The 17897-nt window shown below is 36.4% G+C and overlaps 1 protein-coding gene across 1 annotated transcript in view; it reads left to right on the top strand.

The window, feature by feature from the left end:
- The window catches only part of DAW1 (dynein assembly factor with WDR repeat domains 1), a 32236-nt gene that overhangs the window by 10508 nt on the left and 3831 nt on the right, over positions 1-17897 (top strand). Inside the window, exons 2-10 of the mRNA XM_009325118.1 lie at positions 1130-1202; positions 3893-4037; positions 7330-7388; positions 8048-8170; positions 9863-9962; positions 12568-12675; positions 13722-13828; positions 17040-17142; positions 17538-17652. Of these exons, the coding sequence (XP_009323393.1) occupies positions 1130-1202; positions 3893-4037; positions 7330-7388; positions 8048-8170; positions 9863-9962; positions 12568-12675; positions 13722-13828; positions 17040-17142; positions 17538-17652 (933 nt within the window). The remainder of the gene's footprint in view (positions 1-1129; positions 1203-3892; positions 4038-7329; positions 7389-8047; positions 8171-9862; positions 9963-12567; positions 12676-13721; positions 13829-17039; positions 17143-17537; positions 17653-17897) is intronic.

Below are 17897 nucleotides of genomic sequence, written 5' to 3' on the forward strand. Positions count from 1 at the left end.
TGTAATGGAGGTCTCCCTCACCTCTGCCGTAGGCTCGGGCAGGAGTAAGCGGGGTGGATCGCGCACCTGCAGCTGGATTGACTTCACGTGCGGGTATTTTGGCACTGCGGTTGCTTGAGAGACTTCCAGCTGGAAGCAGCTCATCGCCGATCGGAGCTGTAATTAATGACTTACCGTTGCGAAATCAAGGCGGTCTTATTTGCATCGCAGTAAGGAGTTTAAAAAGTCAAAGGTGGCAGTAGTTGGCACCAAAAAACACATACGTGTTATCAAAAGGACTGTTCAGTAATAAGTTGCCAGATTTCTTATTTTTCCTTCCTTTGTTTTGTGACTTTTCTGAGCAGAACCGTGTGTTGAAAAGCTATTTCTAAGCGGTCTTCATTGTTTATTATGAACTCAGTCAGGGGACTTAATGAATTTTGACACGTGAAACAGGACGGAGATGGCCAGGATGGCCAGATCTCAGGAAGTGAGATCTTTCTTTCAAATTAAATATTTTTCTTACAGACTTGGTAAAATGCAAAATGACATAAAAATTAATCTAAATTATCCTTTCCTACAGAAAACCAAGGAGCAGCAGAACTCTTTAACAACTGTTTCAAAACAGGAAGCAATGTGGTTAAACATTGTAATACTTCAGCTCGGTAGAAGGCGCAGAGGTGCCAGAGCATACCTAGAAATGGAAAGTGTGTTATGATTTGCTATACGTTACTGCACACAGCCTTTGCGAACACCGAAATAAATATAACAGGTTGTGTAAAACATGTTTTCCAGGCTTCTTGGAACACCAAACTACAGCAAGTATCTTCAGGACAGCTTCTTTGAAAATAGAGCGGATGAAATCATGCAAAAAGTTGTTGGGGGGAAAAAAAAGCTTGTTCATTTCCAGAATAGAAAATGGCTTATAAATAATAATGTTTAATATCTTTTATCATATAAACACATCAGAGTTGTTCATCACACCATTAACTCTCAGCAAGAACAGCCAACCTCCTTCTAGTTTCAAGAACTGGAAGTAGGTCTGCTGAAGTCAGTGGAGCAATAAAAGTGGAAGCATTGCAGTCTACAGTGTGTGTTATAAAATCCCTGACATCTAATTAAGACCTTTTTATCACTTTTTTTTTTAAAGGAATTATTCTGGAATATGTACAAGGTGGTGAGCCAAAGACCAGATCTATAGATCTACTTAATCTTAGACCTGAGTAAGTATGATATTATTTCAGATAACAGCACTCTCTGCTGTTTTATAGCATGGTCAGATACAACTCTGTTTGATTGTTTTAAACATAATTGAGGTCAGCTATGTCTTTGTTCACTAAAACACACACAGAAAAGAAAATGACGCAGTCAAATCATTCTCGTACTATTTTAAACAGAGAATCTTGCATTCCAGCTGATTATTACCGTCATGTTTTTCTGTTCAGAGGTGAAGCCTCTTTCTGCTTTTAGAGTTATGATTATCAAGATGCCTGTACAAAGCCAGCAGAAATATACAGCGCTTAACCTTGTAATGAATGACAGCTAGTTCTTAGGTCCTGTAATAGTATTTCTGGTCTTCAGAATGTTTTCAAAAAGTGGGTCTCAGTCAGCCCCCAGTTACACTGGTTTAAATGACCTCTGTTGAAATCACTGAAAATAACAACTAGACATCAGTTCAGATCTCTCCTGTTAATTAATTAATCCTCATAACAACCATAGATAAGGTGGGGTAAGATAGGCAAGTAAGTGATTCCCTCCCATATGTTTGCGTGGAGAAACTAAGTATCTGCTTCCGTTGCAAGTAATGGAAGTTTTCCGGTTTCTTCTGTTGCAAACCTAATTGCTCTTGGGTCCTCTGAAAGAACAAGTGAGAGTGCGCAATCTGATTTTCCAGTCCCCTACAGATGATGAAAGCAATTGCAGGAGCTTGATATATCTAAAAATCAGGGATTGGCCTAACTGAAGAATAAAAAATACAGTGTATTTCAAATTCTAGTTTAGATTTATGTTTGATAGGATAAAGCAGAGGTCACTTCATGTGGAAGCAAGCGAGACTTGCTATGTGGAGGACAATCCTCAATCACATCTGGCTTTGGTTTTCAGACAGTTGGAAGGCACCAGTCTGAAACTCTCTTATGTCTTCCTTGTGAGGAATAGGACGAATTTGTTATAATGAGAATGTTGACTTGACCAGTTACTATGCTGAATTAGCTTTAATACTGCTACATGTAATTTATACACCAGTGCTTGACAGGTTATTTGATTAGCTATTTTGTGCATTCAGTCACAGAATATAATGGTATGTCACAGAATCAGAGAATCATCTAGGTTGGAAGGGACATCTTGAGACCATCTAAAGCAGGGTCAGCTAGAGCAGGTTGACCAGGACCATGTGTAGTTGGGTTCTGAATATCTCCCAGATGGAGACTCCACAACCTCTCTGTGAAACCTATTTTGGTGTTTGACCACCCTCAGAGCAAAAAAGTGTATTTTTGTGATCAGATTGAATTTATTTGGGGGTTTTTTTTGCTTTTTTTTTTTTCATTTGTACTCCTTGATGCTTGTCCTCTCAGTGGGCAGTACTGAGAAAAGGCTGGCTCCCTTTAATTCTTTTCCTCTCATCAGTTATTTGTACACATAAAAAATATGGAAGACTTCACGAATTTGCATGTCATACCTAGTGGATTTCTTCACAGAACTTTTTGGCTGGCATCAAACAGCATGGAAAGATTATCAGGATTTATGGAGCTCTCAAACTATTTCTTTGGCTTTCCTTCAGCTGATGTCTTCTTTTAGACACACAAAAGAAAAAATTAAAAGGAAGCTGAGAGCCTTAATATGGTTTTGGTTATAGTAGTCAGCCTACATGCTCTACTCAGCCAGCTCTGGTAGGAAGAGCTACAGAAAGAGGAAAAAAATGCCATCATTAAATAAAGTTACCAAAATCCATGGAGTTTATTAGGCAGAAAGGCATGAAGTGATAGGATTGTCTTAATATCGGCATTGATATGGAAGAGTTCTTGCATGTGGGCCAAAGTTAGTATGTAAGCTGCATATGCAAGATGAAAAATCCAAGTGTATAAATTATTTATTTTTGTATACATGGAAACATCCAGCTCAGTACTCTGGATAAAACCTAATGAGTCACTTTATGAAAGAAATATGTTGTCTGGTATTACTTAACAGGCGTATAAACACTGAGAGGATACTAATTTATGGGGTTGTTAGTGGCTCCCATTTAGAGGACTGTTATAGAAAATCCCCTTTAGACTGCAATAATTTACATACTAAGAGAAATGCTAGGTTTTCTTGCTAGAACCGGTTTTAAGTGTATGCTGGTGCTTTGACTACCGGGTATTGCCAACCCTCAGTTTCTCATGGGTGGCCAGTAATCAGACTGTGGACCGTGTTTTGGAAGTTATTATCATAACTGAGAGTTATAGGAACAGGCGTAGATTTGTGAAGCCACAGACAGAGATAATTTTAACACTTTCCATATATAATTTGTCTTGTTGCTACTTCATTGGCAATTCATTGGGAATTTATGAAATTCCACTTTAATTTAGATATTTATTCCAAACCTATCAGTTTTGGATACACGTCTCATGTCTGACCCACTGTGGAAACTCTTTGAAAAGGTAAATTTCTTGCTAAGCTAAAATTTTTAAAAGTTCTATTTTACTGAACAACTTTAGTAAGAGAGGAAAGGAAGTATAGAAACCAAGAAAGATTTATCCATATTTCTTTAAGCCATTACAGAATGAGATATGTGCATATCGTTGAATGGCTCACTTCAGTTTCTCTGCAAGCAAATAACATTCTTGCTTTTGTAATCATACTTATTGCCAGAGGATGAAATCTGGTGGGTTTGGGTTTTTGGGTTTTTTTGTTGTTTTTTTTTTCTCACAATTAGCACAGATGCCGTAGCCTTAGTAGAAGAAATTCAAAAAGGAGAACCTCTCATCACAGCTTCGTGCAAGGAACACGTCATACATTTAGTACGAAGATTGCAAGAGAAGCTAGGGGGAAAAGAGGATCACAAGTTCTATCTTTTTAAGGTCAGAGGCATCTTTAAGATAATTTGGGGGATTTTGGGGGGTTTCAGTTGCGATGCTGTGAGTATGTTTCTACTGCTGCATATTGTGCCTGAGAGAAAAATTTGGACTTCATGACCAATTTCTTGGCTCCCTTCAATCACATCTGCACTGTTTAGAGCGACTGAGTCTGGCCTGGTTATGTCTGCCAGGAATTCCCCCAAATGGCTGGGAGGTATAACCGTCCCTAGACACTGTTTACACAGGCTTATATACAAGGGTGTGTTTTGGATGGAGAGAAATAATTCTCTTATTTGTCAGATAAGACTCTGTGGAACAGCAACACCCATAGTTTTGTTTAAACAAAACCTGTAAATAGACCCCAAGTAAATTAGCTGCTGGGAAAGGCCCAAAATGTTTTCATACCCTTGTCTACTTGTTCTTCATTTTGTGAAAATTGTGTTTATTTTAGGTATTCTGCTACACACAGTGATATTGGTTGTCATTACTTTCCACCATTATTATGTTTGAAAATTGATAGTTTGATCTTCAGCTTACAGACAGCACCTTCTAAATTTATTTTAAATGAGTAAGATTTTTAAGAACAATTATTCGAGAGACCTTTCAGGACTACAAATCCAGGATTCAGTCTATCAGAATAGAATAGATTTAATTGTATTTAATTGTGGAAATAAAAATAAAATCGCTCCCAGAAATTGCATGTTGCAATCTGAAATAATTAAGTGATGTATCTTTATTGTGTCAGCAGATGGCAATGTGTAGCTGTTAAAAATTGCTGGTCAGTGCTATGTTATTGATTGTTGCCTTAAATTTAGGGAGAAAAGGGAAACGTTTTGTGGTGGTTTGTTTGGTTAAAAAAAACCCTTATGTGTTCCTAGGTATAACTTGGGTTCTTTCAACCAACAGTATACAACTGGGTGAATTCTGCAAAGATCTGTGTATTTAACCTTGAAAACAGAGCTATGTAATAAGGCATCTTAAATTTAAAAAGTTTCTGTTCTGTTTTAAGGTATGCTCTCAACTGAGATAACGCCTTGCTTTTCACAAGCTTTTAAAATGGTTTGTTCATCACAGAGACTGACAAATCATCAAATGCTTGTCCAAATTTCAGTATAAATAACGTATTTGTTCTTTGTTGGGTATAGTGCCACGTTTGAGCTTCTGTGTTTGGGAACACTAGAAGCAGGCAAATCCAATCAGTGCCGGCTTATTTCCTTCACTCAAGAGTAGTTAGAAGTGTGTGAAAAGAACTCGTTTTATAACATTTCAGTTCCATTTAATGCTTGTAAATGAAACATGAGTACCAGGTGCTTCTGAGGTACTGACAAAATAAAGGAGGTGGGTGGGAGTGAGAATTTTTTCTTCCAAACAATGTTCCATGTGTTTGCATTGTTTGGAAATGATCTTTTTTTCTGGTTGCACTGGAGCATAATCTTAAATGAGTGTATAAACTCATCTTTTTGTTATTTCCAGTAATTGTGGTGCTGGTGTTGTGTTAGGCACCCTGCAGAGAAACAAGTTTTTGTAACAATTTCTCAGGTTTTAAACTATTACATAGCAATGGTATGCTGTAGTGATTTGCAGGTTTTTATCATAGGGACTGCTGTAGCAGATTTTGCAGAACTGAGGTACATTTTTTTAATATTGCCTTAGGGTTTGATTATTGTATCATTTGCACAAGCGATTCTTGCTGGCTTAGAGTTCTGTGGATAAAGCAACTGCAGCACTGGGCATTGGAAGAACAGAATTAGTCCATTTCAGATCTGAAATTGAACATAAACCCATCTCGTTTTCCTCCTTTTATTTTATAATCGTTACATATGTTTGTTGTACAGAGCTGCCTGCATGGAGCCCTAAAAATGTCACGGATCAAATTTCCATAAATTTCCATAATTACCATTATTATATGCAGATATTTGTATACTGTGGCCATTTTAAAACAAGCAAAATATTTTTATCATTTCCACATCTCGATTGCCCATTCCCACTGCTGTAGCTGGAAGTACTTGTCTTACTTTCTCTAGAGAACAGAAATTGCTGTTTCTCTAACATAAAATACCTTTTCTCTCTCTCTCTCTCTGTCTCTCTCAGTCCTTCACGAGACCATTGTTATTTCTCTTCCATTTTGATCAGTCCCTATTCTTCTGAGTAGAAGATCCCTTAGCTCCTTTCATTTTCCTTTTGGAGAGAGGCAGCTGAGAAAGCTAGAGATAATAACAAAAAGTGGAAGCTCTGGTAATATGTCAGTGATTAAATGGCATTGTTCATAAATAATTTTTTCTTCATTCTTACACTAAAGAGAAGACCTAGTGGACCACTGCTGTGTTTTTAACATCCCTTTACTTCACTGTCAGCAATTGGTGTGATTTCCCAGGTTACGGTTTTATTATGCTTTAGACTCAAGCAGAAGCCAGCTTGTAATAGATGAAAGTTGTTCGAATGCAAACTCTGTTATACAGTAGCCACCTTATTCAAACACAAACCAGATGATATATTTTTTGGTCGTTTTCAAAGTATCATAGCATGCTGACTTTCATTGGCAGTATCTGAAACCAATTTCACCTATGTTTGACAAACCTTAATATGTATTATTATGGGTATGAGATAATTTACATGAAACATATATACTGTCTGACTGAAGGGCCTTAGAAGCAATGTTAGAAAAACAGTGACCTCCATAACCTAGACAATACAGGCAGACATCAAATTTGAAATTCCCTCTTTGAATTTTGTCTCGATAAGTGTCTTTGTTATGGTTCTGCATGCCTTTTTTTGTCATGACCTCATAGGACGTAGATGTAGCTTATTTCTGTTCTTCCTGGTTTTTAAAACAAAATCATGTACTAGCTGAAAGCATCCCATAACCTAAAAGACTCAAAATACTCAATTCAGCTGGATATCTTGATTCACTATATAAGGCTTAATATTAGTTGGGATTTCTTTCATCAGCAATCTCACCAGGCGTGGTCTCCTCACTCATCTGTTTTTGCACTTTCAGCTCTGGTCTAGGGTTACTTTGCTGGTCTCAAAGAAGGTGGAGAAAAAGCAAATATGGGGGAAAAGACAGTCCATTCAAGTAAAATATAAATTTGAAATCAATACTATGTAATATCTGCAGTGATAACCTGCTGAGACATGGGGGATTTTTTTTAGTTAGGGATTAATGTATACAGCTGTAACTGCTAATCTGACAGGAGAAGGAGAAAATATTAACCTATCGAATATTTTGAGCAATTTTTTTTTTTTTAATTGCATCAAATGTTGTTTTCTTCTCCCTCCCCCGCTTCTATTTCAGGTACTTAGAGCACATATATTGCCACTGACTAATGTAGCATTTAACAAATCTGGTTCCCGGTAAGTTGGTTTCAAAGGCAAAATACATAATCACTAATTGAAGTCTTGTATTTGTAAATGAAATTCTGAGGGAATTTCAGTGCTCTTATCTTGCTGCAAAAAGAATTCAGCTGTGCTGCTTATAACCAGCTTCAAGCTTGATTGGGGATTAGATTTCAGGCCTCTCTGGGAGAACCGATGGGAGATGCAAAGAAGTAGCGGGTGAGATTCAATTTATGTAATTTTTTGCTTCCAAGGTGATAGTTTGTTGACAATTACCATATTTCAGAAAGAAGCACCTTTATGGCAATAAAGTGAATATTACTAAAAGCTAAATGAGTCTTTGACATAAATTCATTTGGGACTGTCACTGTAGTGGAATTTCATGTTAATTGATTTCACTGTGGGCATATGCCTAATCATTTTTTCCTTCATGTCTTGAAAGCAGCAGCTTGCTTTTCAGTTGAAATACATTAAAGATTAGAAACAAGGTTTTTTTAATGAGTAATATTAAAAAAAAAAAGGAACCTCTATAGTCATTAATCTATATTTTTGAAAGAAAGAAGAGATTTAGGGTCTGAGACAGTGCTAACTATATCTGTGGAAATAACTCCTTTGACTATGCACGAGGACCAGTAAGATATTTACCGTATTCAGAAATTAATTTCTCTTTGCTTTAGCTTTATCACTGGAAGCTATGACAGAACCTGCAAAGTATGGGATACTGCATCAGGAGAAGAGCTACGTACGCTGGAGGGACATGGAAATGTTGTCTATGCAATAGCTTTCAATAATCCCTATGGGTAAATATATTTTCTCTGAGAGACATCATAATTGCTTATCACGTTATTTTGCAAATACAGAAGTGTTACTTAAATTTTAACATAGACTATCTCAAATTGAAAGAGTTCAAATTCTGAATTTGTAAAGTTCAACTATAGCTAATCACCATGGGATGACAGTGTATAATATTTGTATAAGAGATACATTCAAGTATGTTTTCTGCTATAATTTTTTAAAATGTGATTTAGAAATTTGAAGTATAAATGCCATTAGGTATTCAGTGTCTTGAAAAATACATATATGAGTCAGTTTAATATATTGAGACACAGATTTATTTCAATAATATCTCTATGATCAGATTGTGTTCTGAATGTTAATCATTCCTTACTGCCTCCAGGTAATTGTATATGATGTGAGATAAGTACCTACGACAGCTTGTGTTGCTTCAGTTAAGGAGAAAGAACATTGTCATAACAAAAGTGGATTTCTCCGTTTGGTATTACACATTCATCATTATTTAGGACATGATTTAGAAGTGTCAGAGCTGTTGAGTAATTTTTATAAAATCCACAGGGTGCCGCTGTATGAATGTCAAATATGAATCCGTGTATGTTTTGTTTTCCGCGCTGTTTGCCCTAGGTTAGAATTGCACCTGTTAGGCAAAGGGAATTACATGTTAGCTACTGAAGTTTCATTGTCATTTGCTTCCTGAGGAAGCTGTCGTGTGTAAGTAAACCATTTTGCCTTTCTCCAAAATAAGAGAAATTAATTCCTATTTTTATATTGAATCACATTACTTCTTTCACTGTCAGGTGTCCTATTTATCAGTTAAGCAATACACAGTTAACATCAGGAAATCAATGCTAAAGACTTGTTCTTATGCTGTTTGGAGCATCATCATTTCCTTCTAAATGAGAAGACTTTATCCAGCCTAGAACCCACTATATCAATGTCTTATATTCTGATATTATTCTTTACTTTAAAAAAAGCAATTAATGAAACTTTTATATACTTTGAAGAAACTAATGTATGACAAAAATCTATGCAAAGATCAATAACTAGACTGTAACATAAAAGTGAAAAGCAACATACAGCAAGCGAAAATCTGATGAGAACCTTAAGCTACTTTTAATTTAAAAGTTCAGTAAAAAAAGAACTTTTTTTTTTTTTCTGCTAATCTTTAGGTTTCAATACAGTGTCCCTTGCTACGTTTTCTGGGCACCTCACTTCAGTTCAGTCTTGTTGCAGTTGGTCACAACGCTTCCACTGACTTCAGTGGGAGTGGTGTTTGACCTCTGAAATATCAGTAAACTACTTATAAAAAGAGTTTATAACTGTTGATAAACAAACAGATGCTATCTGCTGAAATGACATAACTTTTAAATACATCTGGAAGTACAGCAGATAATCTTATCCTTAATTAACCTAACCTTATCCTTAACCTAATAGGTTAGTCATCAGTTATGAACACTTCTGTGCTAATAGACAGGCACAGTGGCTGTTTTAGAAACTAATTATGTCTGCTAATTTTTGCCCGTAACGTAAATTCTGTTTGTGAACCTGCTCCAGGATGTTGTAGTGCAGCAGAATGCAGCAGAATGCACCAAAATGCATGCAAGCTTCGACAACTGGGTATTGTTTCTGTGAGTTCTACTGTCTTTGAAGTCAGAAGTTTTTTTCTAAATAAAAATGACAGGATTTTTTCCATTTAGTGACAAGATTGCCACTGGATCTTTTGATAAAACCTGCAAACTGTGGAGTACGGAAACAGGAAAATGTTATCATACTTTCAGAGGACATAGCGCAGAAATAGTGAGTACTGATGGACGTTTCTTGTTCCTTTATGCTTCCACACACCATCGTTGATGGCTGTGGGTTCCAAGTCCCTGTGAGCTGACATTGGAAGGCGCAGCTATTCTGCTGCATCTATTCACACATTCAGACATTGTGAGCATTTCTGCACTGCAAGAAAAGATAGTCTGACAGTTCTTAAGAAATAGAATAAAACACTGTATGCAGTTTGAAAAGATATTTTTAGTTTGTTCCAATTTCCCTTTTTTGCTAAATGTTAAAACATTTTTGAAAAATACCACAACAATCAGAATTTTCAATTTATTGCACATATTTATTCCTTGACTTATTTATAGATCCCATTTTTTCCTAGATATCTTGCATTGCCTCTCATATTTGCAGCACTAAATACACAAGAACATTGTTGCTTGTATTGTTGTCTTTCACGCTGAGATCTGTACTTCACGTGCAGGACCAATTGGAGCCATAGAAGAATGAATTTCTGAAATTTTAAGTGTGTTAACTGGGAATGCGTGGGATGCTGAGATGTCAAAGATATATGAAACGAAAACAGTTTAAGCTTGAAAATGGTTGGTTTCCTTTCCGATGCACTAGGAGCCCTATTAGCAATAGCAAATATCTTGATGCACAGTATTCTGATTTAAAAGATCAGGGCAAATCCACTGACACTCTTAATTTCAATGCAGAATATATTTTTTTTTAACAAAAATAGTTATACAATCATTATTCAATAAAGCATTTCTGGAAACTGTTTCCAGAAACAATTGGAATTTAGTTCGTGGATTGTGAGGCCTATAACTAATGTGAGAAAATGGTGGTTTACCTTGGTGGAAGGTGAGGTTTCAGTGGATGCTGGTTGATTTCTCTGGATACTTTGAAACAGTTATTCCCTGACCGTGGAGAACATGTTTGCTTATTGAGACAGGCTGCAGCGATTTTGCTTCCACAAATCAGTTAGCTAAATATTTAAAGGCCTCTCAATTTCTTCTGACTTCTGTAGGGATTAGATTAGACCCAAAGTGTTATGAGTTGTGCTAGCAAGTAATTAGTAGAAGATAATAGCCAACAGAAAATGATGTGTTTCTCTGAATGAGACCCGTTTCTGAAAGGCCATTATTGCATATGATACATTGCTGGCAAGGGCATGTCCATAGTTATTCCGTATTAAAAAAAAAAAAAGGAAAAAAGAAAAAAAGGACATAGTGAAAATGCACCAGTGACATGAGCTACTGTTTTCCTTTTTACATGGTACCTCCTATTCTTTATTAGCAGAACAATCCTATTGAATAATTACAGAGAATGGGAAGATGACTACATGATTTTTTTAACGTGAAAAATGAATTAAGGAAGTTGTTGAGCTTTTGTTCTTGCTTTTTCATAAATAAAGATTATGTTGTGGGAATGCCCTTGGCAAATGGCCTAGATAATGACACCTGTTAAGATAAGAGTGTGAGTGTACAGGGTGTGTTTGTGGGTACACAAAACTGTCTGGAGGGTCTTTGCCCCAAACTGATCAAGTTAAAGAGGAAGCCTACCAAATGAGAGCGTTAGGGAGTACTGCCAGTCGGATTGAACAGTAACTGGAGAATCTCAAAGAGAATTTTGAAATAAAGAAGTAGAAAAGCCCGAAAAGAAGTATAAAAGAATCAAGACAATTTATAACAGGGTGGGGGAGACGTTAATCTGGAAGCAGCGGTTATCAAAACCTGCTCTGGTGCTTCCAGAAGTCACCCTAGGCATCACGATCTCTGCCTAGACCGGAGAGCATAGCCTTCCTCTTGGAGACACCATGAGGAGTCTGCATCCCGCTAGTGGATTGTCAGTACGGGGTTCAAGGAAAAGGCCCCCTTGTCCCCACCTCGTAAGATGAGCACGTGTGAATTTGGAAGCCTTCTCTCTGGTGTGTGGATCCGCAGATTGTAGGAAGTGGCATGGGTTCAACTAAAGCTAGAGCGCTCATGTCTCCTAGGGGAGGTGTGGGCAAGTAGAGGAACACATACTCCTAGGAAAGGGGGTGCACTTGTAACCCACTCATCTTGTGAGAGGGCATGAGTGTGCATGCAAGAGTGTGAAAGTGTGTGCGTGATTAAAACACCTTGGAATTATAGGTGGAGGTTTAGGAATTTGTAGCTGTTTATTAAGATTGCATAAGTTTATCTATTGTATGACAGATACTGACGCTGAATATATAGTTCTCTGTGCTGTTAATAAATTAACAAACTGCTTCAGTCTTGATTTTGATTAAAACTTTGTGAACTAAATAGTTTCACCCTGTGACACCAAATGAAGCACCTAAATAGTGAATTTTAATCCAGGCTCAGAAAACAATACAGGAAATCTGCCAGTAAGTCTTTTTAATGCATTGCCATTGCAAAGCGGCCAATTAGTCCATTTGATTCGAGTAGTCATCCAGAGCTATGTGATAAGGATTTGTTGCTCTTCCAGTGAACTGTTGGAAGAACTCTGCAATTTTTCTGTGTGCCATAAAATATTAACTCAGACTCTTGTCTTGTTTAAAAATATTAATCCTGACCCATTGTTTTTGAGAAAATATATATAAATACTCTCCTTTCCCACTTTTTTCATCCAACATTTCTTGCTACAGGTATGTTTATCATTTAACCTTCAGAGCACGTTGGTGGCAACTGGAAGCATGGATACCACCGCCAAATTATGGGATATAGAGAAAGGAGAAGAAATAGTCACTTTAAGTGTATGTTTGCCTTCCTTATGTTTTTAAAGGTGTTCCTTGCTTTCTTAGTTTTCTAACGGAGATAAATAACAGTATAATCATTAGAACAGTTTCAAAACTTGCAGTTTCTGTTACCGGGTGGGTCCCACAGTGACTGCAGTTACAAAACAGATTAAGAAAACTTGAAGGCAATGATAAAGCTATGGTGTTTTATAGGAAGTCCTATTTATCAAAAGGCAGATTTTCTCCTTTCAGTGACATTACTGCCATAGATCAGAATGCCTTCCATTGCTCATTAAAACGTATCGCTACACTGTAAATCGTGGCCTCCTCTGCATTAACGTAAAGTAACTCTGAGAACATTAATGTCAGCCATTACATCTGTATGGATCTTCCTGTAAACATCAGCAGAGGAAAGCCGTCCAATTACCTCTACATTGTGATGTCTCTTTGCTCTCCGTGCCTTGCTGGCATTCCACAGGTTCAGCTTGGCCTGTGCTGTTTCAATGCATTTCTCTCACATAAATTCTAAATAACAGGTAGTGCATAAGCTTCCTGTGGTGTATGTGGCCTATAGAGTGGGGAAGGCATTTCCTCCTCCTTGACTTTCTCTTCCTCAGAGCCCCGAGCAGAGCAAAAAGCAGTGGAATGTGTGAACCTCTAGCTTATAAGTATGCTCACATTCATTTTTCCAAGCCTCTCCACCAACACCACCGATAAGCTGTACTGTAGTGTACTGTAAATGAATCATCTGATTTCAGTATGTATTGGTGAACAAATGTGATTCTGTTTAAATCAAATATGAAAAATATGCACTGATGACATCACTGGATAATTGCTCACCGCTTAAGTGATGTGCCTGATTTTTTGCCGTTGTTGGGATATTGACTATTCCACAGTCCAGTAGATCTTTCTGTCAAACTTGTGATATACCGGACAAGAGAGTAAATAACACATTGAAGGGTTATAGAAGGATTACGCTGCCGAAAAAAAGCTTCGTATTGAACTACATTAATGGAAAAGTCATAATTTGCTTTCTCATACTCCTTTTTTTAAACTTCTCTCAGGGGCACTCAGCAGAAATTATTGCGTTGTCTTTCAACACCACTGGAGATAGGATTATCACTGGCTCCTTTGACCATACAGTAGCAGTGTGGGACGTTGGCACTGGCAGGTACTAAAGTACTAACAAATATCATTTTACATTGCATGTTTTAATGACAAATGAAAGAGACACTGTTGAGCTACAGATTACAGACCTTGTATTTTTGCTTCGTTTAGAGTATGCGTTCCTTCATCTTATCATCTGTTACTCCTGTTCCCTTTGTTCTTCTGAAAAGGAATGCTGCTCACGAAATGCTTTTGTATATGTTTTTTATTCTAAATTTCCATCTTATTAGCATTGAGGAGACAGACGGAATGGACAGATCCTTTGTTGCCGATGAATTCTCCAAACAGGAAAATGTTTATCAGCATGGAAACTCATGGTTTGGAAGGTGTCTAGAATTTCTAGATGGAATAGACTGTTTAAGTAGAAAGAAAGTGTATGTTATGTTACAGAAAATTAGTCTGGTCACATTGCCTTTATAAACCATAGAGGGTCTGTTTTCCTTCTCACAGTCCTTTATGTCAGTATAAGTTTATAAAGAGGAGAAAATTTGGCCCCTCTGACTGCAGAGACAAAAATGTCTTGATTATGATGCCAAGAAAAAATAACGTAGTAGCTAGATATGAACTTGTTGTCTTATCCTGACAAATCCACTTGTTTTTTCAACTGGAAACTTGGTATCAGTAGAATAATAAAATGATTGCCCTGATTACTGACAAAGTAATTTATGAAGATAACGATTCTATTATGTTTTCAGAGGTCATGTCTTTTTTCTTTTTGTGAGAGCAAGGGCAATATCTCTGAAATTTATGCATAAAAAGAAAGTGTGTGTATACTGATGTCTTGGGGTAATAAACAATGTGTATACCTTCAAAATGAGAGTAATCACAGGATTTAAAAATTAATGTACGCATAGTACATCATTTAAGGCTTGATCCTGTAAGCTTTGAGCTTATTCAACACCAGCAGTTTAATGTTTGGCATATAAATACTTAGGAGGCACTCATTTAGCAAATCGACCTTTGGATTCAACTTCATTCAGGCTGGGGTTCTTGCAAATATTTTTTTTTTTTGAAAACAGCTTCTTCTTCCAGTTTCTTGTCTGAGCCTGCAGTGAGGTCACTGTCTTGGGATTTTCATGTTGCATTCTTCTTTTCTAAGAAATGAATGTGGACTTCACATCAGGGTCAATACCAGGAAGTGGAATATGAAGGAGAAAATTCTCGTTTAAACACTGGCAGCGCTGGTAATTAGCTAGTGGGCAATATAATTGTGCCAGGGCCAACATTCAGCCTTTTAGATGGCAGTTGGGCATGTGTACATTTAGTAATAATGAAAAGTTGCAGTCAGAAAGACTGTGAGCAAATCATACTCTTCTGTACACAGGTTCAGGTAGATTTGCAAAAATCTTGTAGGTGCGGTTGTGTGTGCCCGTCTTTCACCATATGAAGTACATGAGAAACACTGCTTTCCAAATTTGAGTTTGAACCTGAAGTTTCTTTTAATTTTGCTGGCTGCCTCTGATTAGTGCCTGTGTTCCTCGGTTTTATTCTGGGTAGGTATCCAGAACTGTCCTGAGGGAAGTTGATGTAGGGACAAGAAATCTCAAGAAGGTTCAAGATTTTCTTCATAAAATGTTAAAATTTAAAACAAACAAACAAACAAAAAAAGGGACACATGCTTTTGTAACACAGGTCTGTATTTCACCAATGATTTCTCAATGGCAGATACAGTACAGCCCGTACCTGAAGTCAGGAGTGCTGGACACCAGGATGCTGAGGGAGAGACGGTTTCTTCTTATTTGCAATTATGGTGCAAATATTAGAGCATCCATATATTAAATTTCACTGGAAACTGAAGGCTAAAGAAGTATTATCATGACTGAAGATGATTTTTTAAATTTTTTTTTTCTAAGATAATTTAAATGGAAAATTTTTATGGCATTTCACAAGCCTGTTTTCTGGGTTCTTTCTAATTGTGTATCTGATAGATTGTGGTTTCTGTGAGATGTTCCACATGTTGCTATTTATTCTGCTTATTGATCGGACATTTACGTTGAAGCTTGAAGCCTGGACTGCCTTTTCAAAATTTGGAAATTTATGCTTTTAAATTTTACATTAAAACTTTTTTCATTATTAGGTATTTTGGGTATTAGGTATTACATAACAGCAGTCTTCATGGCCAAATAACATGTTCACAAAATTAAGAAGTTTTCCACTGTTGTTTTCTGCTTGTTGATTTCTGTTTTTACTGTAAAAAGGTCTACACAATTACAACAGTGCAGGCCTCACATTGTTAGAAAGTAAAAGGAGTAATTCTATAAAATGACATGAGTATAATCAAGTTTTTGTTATCATAAACAAATAGAAAATTCAATTCTTCAGGAGATTTGCTTTGCTGTTCATTTAGCACATATATTAATTTAGCTACCCTTATGTATCTTATGCAATGAATAAAACCATTTCAGTTACTTAAACTCATTTAGTTGTTTTTCTAGTCATTAGTTTATCCATCAGTTAAAGCAGTTTTCTATTAATGATACAGTGATATTAGCATTGTGATAATAATGCAATTTACTAATCCTTTGATATGTATATAAATTAATCTTTCTTAGGGTTCATTGCTTTATAGGCCATTAATTCATAGGAAGCAATAATGGTTAATTGTACCCCCTCTATTCAGCTGAAGCTGAAGAATTTAATGGAACTAATATTGTCAGCCTTTGTGCAGCAAGAAGTTTAGGATTAATGAGGATTAGAAATCATATTTCGGTTTGGCCGTCATTTGCCTGTTACTTGGGAACATGCTAACATTAAGTACCTGATTAAGTTCCATTTGATCTTCAGTGGATTTTATAAGAGGTTTAGTTTATATGGAGTTTTAAAGATGTACTGTTCACAGTTCGGTGAAGTAGAATAATGGGAGAGTAACGTGGAAATACTTGCTCTATGTGCTTTGTATATAGACGAATACAAGAAATCTGTCTCTGGCACTAGAAAGTCATCACATTTCACTGGAAATACATTCACTGAAATATTTTTGAAAGAGAAGGGAGGACTTTTCCATTTTATTCCTTACTGCCTCTTTGTATCAACGATAAAAAATGGAACTGATGTAGTAATAGAATCCTAAATGAGCCGTACCACTCCATTTAATTGCTTTAATGGATAAAATAGTGAAGACTTGACACCTTAACTATACCATTTTATAAACTTACTTATAATTTATATGCGTACATCAAAACACACACTAAAACTGTAAATTCTCTTTTTTGTAGGATGTTACATACTTTAATAGGTCACCGAGGAGAGATTAGCAGTGCACAGTTCAACTGGGACTGTTCTCTTATTGTCACTGGATCAATGGACAAAACATGCATGGTAAGAACGTTGAGTATGTACTGAATACAGCTACTTGATATATGAAAATACATCTTTTGTAAATGGAGGAGCATTATTTTAACCTAGTACATGTAATTCGTTAAAGAATTTACAACTAATTGTAAAACCTATAGGTTTATTCATTTCAGTGAAGTACAGTTAAATAATGATATATATATTTTAAGGCTTGTTTAATCAATTGCTGAAATAACAAATATGTAGGACTTCATTGAACTGACTAAACAGTGACTATTGATTTATATCCAGGTTTCATGTTAATACCTTCAGTCAGACATCAGAAAGGGCCTATACATGTTGCTTTATGGATCAACTAGATATCTATCAAGTAAATTAGTCAAAATAAACAAAAAAATTACCCTTCTTTATCTATGCAGCTGTGGAATGCTATGACTGGGATGCATATAGCAACTTTAACAGGTCACAGTGATGAAATATTGGATGTCTGCTTTGATTATGCTGGCCAGCGTATTGCAACCGCCTCCGCTGATGGTAAGTGAAGTGACTGGGACTGCTATAAGAATTGCAATAGTAGCATAAAAGAACTTTTTCCTTTGGTTTTGCTTTGAATGTAGCTTGGTGAAAGTGGAGTATCATGACTCGAAACTATAGATCAAGCAGTGTTTTTTGCATTATAGAAAATCTGGCATTAAACTTAAGAAGTTTTCCCCAGTGAAAATTTTCTTACTTTTCACGCATTAATCAACTCAATATTTTTTTCCCCTTTAACTTCAAAC

Source organism: Pygoscelis adeliae, unplaced genomic scaffold (assembly GCF_000699105.1).
Source record: "Pygoscelis adeliae isolate BGI_AS28 unplaced genomic scaffold, ASM69910v1 Scaffold155, whole genome shotgun sequence".
Taxonomy (NCBI): Eukaryota; Metazoa; Chordata; class Aves; order Sphenisciformes; family Spheniscidae; genus Pygoscelis; species Pygoscelis adeliae.